This window comes from Glycine max, chromosome 7 (genome assembly GCF_000004515.6).
Source record: "Glycine max cultivar Williams 82 chromosome 7, Glycine_max_v4.0, whole genome shotgun sequence".
Classification (NCBI taxonomy): Eukaryota; Viridiplantae; Streptophyta; class Magnoliopsida; order Fabales; family Fabaceae; genus Glycine; species Glycine max.
In genome coordinates this window covers 2953116-2958884 of record NC_038243.2, presented here as the reverse complement: position 1 = coordinate 2958884, position 5769 = coordinate 2953116, and the positions used below count along the sequence as shown (strand labels likewise).

The following is a 5769-nucleotide window of genomic DNA, read 5'->3' as shown; positions in this document are numbered from 1 at the left end:
AATTAAATTAAATTAATAAACTAAAATTAATATATACATGAATACATAATAAAAAAACTGTTACAATATATATAAGATTTAATATTCTATTCAAAAAATAAAAGATGGGGAGAGACTGATATTTTTGCCGCTAATGTACATAAGGTCTTTTTCACTCAAAACACGTGATGTTATTCAGAAAAACACAAATATTCTCATATTCGATTTAAATATGAAATTAATTTCTTATATTTACCTTTTAAAACTTATATAAAAAAATATAATGACAAAAGACTACAATTTTTTTAAGACAAAATATGTTTAAGAATTATTTTTCAATTTTTTAAAATTAATAAAAATAAACAATTATTTCTTCACCAATTTTTTTTCTCTTAAATTCAAAGTTCTAACCGCATCTAGTAGCTCTTTGTCTTTCCATGACAATGTTTTAATGCGGACACAAATAATTGACACTGGGAGGAGTACAGTTATCATTAACCAAACCAATTAAATTGAACCACGTTGTCAAATTCGTTTTTCGTTTAACTCATTCTCAGACCCACCATCACTCAGAAACACACATCCAATCCAATAACCGCACCTTCCAAAATTGTTGATAAGTTTCTCCTTGTTTCTCGAAAAAATCAGAGGAAAGAGATTCCGGATCAGTTTCCGTTCAGTGGTTCACAGATGCTATAACCAATAGTCATCATCTTCAGAAAAAAACCACCTTTTTTTTGCCATTCTGAGCTCACCGAGCTACCCAATGCGATTTTGATTCGCGGGCTTTTCATTTCTGTATAAATCTGCAATCTTTGAGGAAAATAACGTAACCCCATCTGTTTATAATCATATGGGGCACAAGTGAACGGAAACTCTCGAGGAAATTGAGGTTTGAAGCTTGTAACGCATCCTAGAATATTATGTCTTTGCTTCGACGGAGAAAAGGGTCGGAACCGGAAAAGGGTCCGAGCCCGAGTTCGGAGCCAAAGGTTTTAAGCGAAGACGAGACAGAAGATGATAAGAATAATAAGAAGAATAAGAAGAAGAGAGATGAGGTGGGGGAGAAGAAGAAGAACAAATGGTCATGCTTCGATAGCTGTTGTTGGTGGGTGGGGTGCATTTGCACATTGTGGTGGTTTCTTCTGTTTCTGTATCAGATGATGCCTTCTTCGATTCCTCAGTATGTGACCGAGGCCTTCACTGGGCCCATGCCGGACCCACCGGGCCTCAAACTCAAGAAGGAAGGACTCAAGGTGAAGCACCCTGTGGTTTTTGTGCCCGGGATTGTCACTGGGGGGCTTGAACTGTGGGAGGGTCACCTGTGTGCTGAGGGGTTGTTCAGGAAACGCTTATGGGGTGGTACCTTCGGAGAAGTTTATAAAAGGTATCAACTACCAACAATCTTGCTTGTGCTTGTTTTTGTTTGTTGCCTTAATTTTGATTTGATGCTGATGTTTGCATAAGGCTTGTTTTTGTCATGCTACTAGGTAAGTGGTTTATGGTGTTGGTATGTTGTTTTTCTGTTTTTGGTTGATAATGATGAAAGCTCTTGCTTGTTTTGTTCATTGAGTTTAATTTCTATTGTGAAAAACATTTACACTATCAATCAATCAGAAACCATAGTTGGTATGACTTTTACGGTAGTTATTGAGTCAAACAAACTTACTATATATGATAGTTTGGATTGGATGACAATGTAAAACCCCTTTACACGGTTAGTGGATAGACTAGTTACTCTTATTGATTATCTTAATTTGATTTGATGGTGATGTTTGGATGTGGCTTTTTTTGTCATTCTACTAGGTAAGTGTTTTATAGTGTTGGTGTGCGTTTGTTGCTGTTTGAATTAACTTGTCGTAAGAAAGTTTGTTCTCAGAATTTGTCTTCATCTGAATAGTGTGTGGTCTGATCATTGTTTTACTGTGGACCTTTAATTCGTCCATATCACAACGAAGCACTTTTCATTTTTTCTTACCCGAGTTAATTAATGTATCGAATTTATACATAAAAGAGAAGATAGCTTTGGAAATAGAAATGATTATCCTAAGCACCGTATGATAAGGTGTATAAGATTTTTCACCATCACTTAGGTTTTTGGAAATGTCAAGCCTTAGGTTGCCTTGTGACTTGGAGGTAATGGGTTCAGATCCTGGAAACAGCCTCTCCTTAGGCAGGAACCTCATGCATTGGACTGCCATTCTTGTTGCTTTGGTGTGACCATAGGCACTGCTGAATTCTTTGAGATGCCACTTCTCACTTACCCTGAGTTGTTCTTTTTACTACTTGCAATCTTAACCTATGCTTGTGATACCTGTAGCTACGTTCCCAAAGGCCTAGAAATGTTGGGATAAGGATTTATGTGTTGTTTCTTGATGAATGTTTTACAGACCTTCATGCTGGGTGGATCACATGTCACTGGACAATGAAACAGGATTGGATCCACCAGGGATAAGAGTTAGGCCTGTCTCTGGACTTGTAGCTGCTGATTACTTTGCTGCAGGATACTTTGTATGGGCAGTGCTAATTGCTAACTTGGCACGCATTGGTTATGAAGAAAAAACTATGTACATGGCTGCATATGATTGGAGAATAGCATTTCAGAACACTGAGGTATACATTCTTTAACTGATTTTACCTAGAGTTCAAATAGTAGTATATATATTTGTTAAACAATTGCTGAATCTTTTTTTCTTTCGTTTTAATTGTTAAATTAATTGATCAGGTGAGGGATCAAACACTAAGTCGGATAAAAAGCAACATAGAACTTATGGTTGCTACTAATGGTGGAAATAAGGCAGTTATTATTCCACATTCAATGGGGGTCTTGTACTTTCTTCATTTTATGAAGTGGGTTGAAGCACCAGCTCCAACTGGTGGTGGAGGAGGACCAGATTGGTGCTCCACATATATAAAGGCAGTTGTAAACATTGGTGGACCATTTTTAGGTGTTCCCAAGGCTATAGCAGGGCTTTTCTCAGCTGAGGCCCGGGATATTGCTGTTGCTAGGTAATTTTACTTATTGGTCATGTTAATGACTGGATAATTAGTGATTACTTAATGTGTTTAGCCTGATTCAACAATATTATATTAAAAAGAAAGTTTAATTTTATGCACTGACCGTGTAAAAAATATTACACTGTCAATTTAATCAGAAATCATTGTTGGTATGACTTTTAAGATAATTATCATAAAAGTTAACAAACCTACTATATATGTGTATCCTTTAGGCTATTAGTGCATAAACTATTTACTCAAAAATAAATTTATGTCAAATCACTTTGTACTATACTACTTGTTTGCTCCAATTGTTTTAATAGTCTTTGCTTTATTATAATACCTTTTAAGATATTTCTTCTACTTAAAATTTCTTACTTTATTAAAGATTTTGCGAAGTAAATAATCTTGTCCAACATTTTTTGCTTCACCTACTATTTATCTGCATTACAGAAAGCAAATTCAAATTGCATCTGGCACTAATGCTATAGCAGTGTTTTTTTTGTTCAGCCAACTGTTCAATATCTTATACTTAAACTAAACTTGGTTCTTTCTTGTCATATATCAAGGACAATAGCTCCAGGATTTTTAGATAACGATCTGTTTCGCATTCAAACATTGCAACATGTAATGAAGATGACCCGTACTTGGGACTCAACAATGTCAATGATACCAAGAGGAGGAGATACTATATGGGGTGGTCTTGATTGGTCACCAGAAGAAGGCTATCACCCTAGCCAGAGAAAGCACAGCAATAACAATACTCAGTTGAAAGACCACGAAACAAATCAAACAAATTTTGTCAACTATGGAAGAATGATATCATTTGGCAGAGATGTGGCTGAGGCACACTCCCCTGAGATTCAGATGACTGACTTCCGGGTGAGCCTATTTTAACAATGAATCTTGAAATTGCTCTAGTATCGTATGCTTGTTCCTTCTTTTACCAAATATATTATTCAGTTTTTTTGAATCCATTATGTTTATACTTTTTAGCTTGTACTGAGTTTCATGTTAACAGGGTGCTATCAAGGGTCGCAGTATTGCAAATACCACTTGTCGTGATGTGTGGACTGAATACCATGAAATGGGATTTGAAGGAGTGAGAGCAGTTGCTGAACATAAAGTTTACACAGCTGGCTCAGTCGTTGACCTCCTTCAATTTGTTGCTCCAAAGATGATGGCTCGTGGTAGTGCTCATTTCTCTTATGGAATTGCTGACAATTTGGATGACCCTAAATATAATCACTACAAGTATTGGTCAAACCCCTTGGAAACAAAGTAAGCAATTTTTGGTTACTTGCTTATGTCAGTTTATTTGATTAAGGGGAAAATTTACAAGCAAGTTCCATATGGGCTTTTGGTGTTGTTCTCCAATCAAAATTGAAGTTTGACCTCTGTAATCTGCATAAGAAAGGTTTTGATTAAATGTCTATGTGGATTACTGAGGTGAAACTCCCATTCTGATTGGAAAATAACTCCCAAAACACTTATGGAACTGCATCTAAGTTTAGCCCTTTGAACAATTACTCTTGTTACACATTTCTGAATGTGATGCTTGGTGGAAGTGCTCCAAAATAGTTTAGCTCCTTCAATGTGGAATTCTAGAGCTGGTATATTGGTTAACAATGTATTGAACTATTGATCACTTCTCTTATGTTGTATTTTATAGTTGCTCATTCTGTGTACTCTATTTGGTTCCTTACTTTTGCTACTCTAAAATAACTGCAGATTACCAAATGCTCCTGATATGGAAATCTTCTCTATGTATGGAGTTGGCTTACCTACTGAAAGATCTTATATTTACAAGTTAACTCCCTTTGCCGAGTGTTACATTCCTTTTGAAATTGACACCACACAAGATGGTGGTAGCGATGAAGATAGCTGTCTGCAAGGTGGAGTCTACACTGTTGATGGGGATGAGACTGTGCCGGTTCTAAGTTCAGGCTTCATGTGTGCTAAAGGTTGGCGCGGAAAAACAAGATTCAACCCATCCGGTATCCGCACCTACGTTAGAGAATATGATCATTCTCCTCCAGCCAACCTTCTAGAGGGAAGGGGCACACAAAGTGGTGCTCACGTTGACATCATGGGAAATTTTGCATTGATTGAGGATGTTATAAGAGTGGCTGCTGGAGCCAAAGGAGAAGATCTAGGAGGTGATAAAGTGTATTCTGATATCTTCAAGTGGTCTGAGAAAATCAAGTTACCCCTATGAATGAAGCCCAATGCACTTCCACAGTTCCACTCAGACACTTCTCTTGAACCCCTTTAAGGATCAGATCAGGCTATATATAATTTTTGCAGTATATTTTCACTGCCACCAGAGTTCTGTAAGTTGCACTTATTAGAATTGCTGGTTCTGCTGATCAAATTCCAGTTCCATGGAGGGGTGAACTATGCGAATTGGTTATATTGTAAGAGCTTGTATTGAACATTTTTGTTATTAAAGTAAGGATTTGATTTGTCATCTCTGAGCAACCTGGCCAGGGGCATTATTCTTAATAAGTTCAGCTGGTTAGTTACGATATAGCCGAGGTACAACTTAAAGCATGTGTAGGTAGGTGGTCTTTTCATTTTGTCATTATGTGACTATGTTTAGATGAAAAATTTCATAAACACTTATAAAAAAATGATATAATCTTCTGTGATAAAGTAAAATTATCGCATGCATAAATTAAAATCAACTTTAAAAAAGATTAAATGAGAGTTTATATAAAATATCTTATGCATATAAATTGATTTTAGCTTATAAAAAAAAATTATTTTACTATAAATGTTTATGAAGAAATT

At 36.1% G+C, this 5769-nt stretch overlaps 1 protein-coding gene across 1 annotated transcript; it reads left to right on the top strand.

The window, feature by feature from the left end:
- The first annotated feature begins 461 nt into the window (after positions 1 to 461).
- On the top strand, positions 462 to 5446 carry LOC100800857 (phospholipid:diacylglycerol acyltransferase 1). The gene is made up of 6 exons (XM_003528393.5): positions 462 to 1366; positions 2370 to 2592; positions 2705 to 2988; positions 3546 to 3858; positions 3998 to 4257; positions 4708 to 5446. Exons 1-6 carry the CDS (start codon positions 903 to 905, stop codon positions 5192 to 5194), a joined length of 2031 nt encoding a protein of 676 aa, XP_003528441.1. The 5' UTR covers positions 462 to 902; the 3' UTR covers positions 5195 to 5446.
- The last annotated feature ends 323 nt before the right edge of the window (positions 5447 to 5769 follow it).

What these genes read in the sequence shown, in the direction of transcription:
- LOC100800857 (XM_003528393.5), top strand. Translation starts at nt 903, where the DNA reads ATGTCTTTGCTTCGACGGAGAAAAGGGTCGGAACCGGAAAAGGGTCCG. An exon ending in TTCGGAGAAGTTTATAAAAG is followed by an intron (nt 1,367 to 2,369) that starts GTATCAACTACC and finishes AATGTTTTACAG; the next exon opens with ACCTTCATGCTGGGTGGATC. An exon ending in TTCAGATGACTGACTTCCGG is followed by an intron (nt 3,859 to 3,997) that starts GTGAGCCTATTT and finishes TCATGTTAACAG; the next exon opens with GGTGCTATCAAGGGTCGCAG.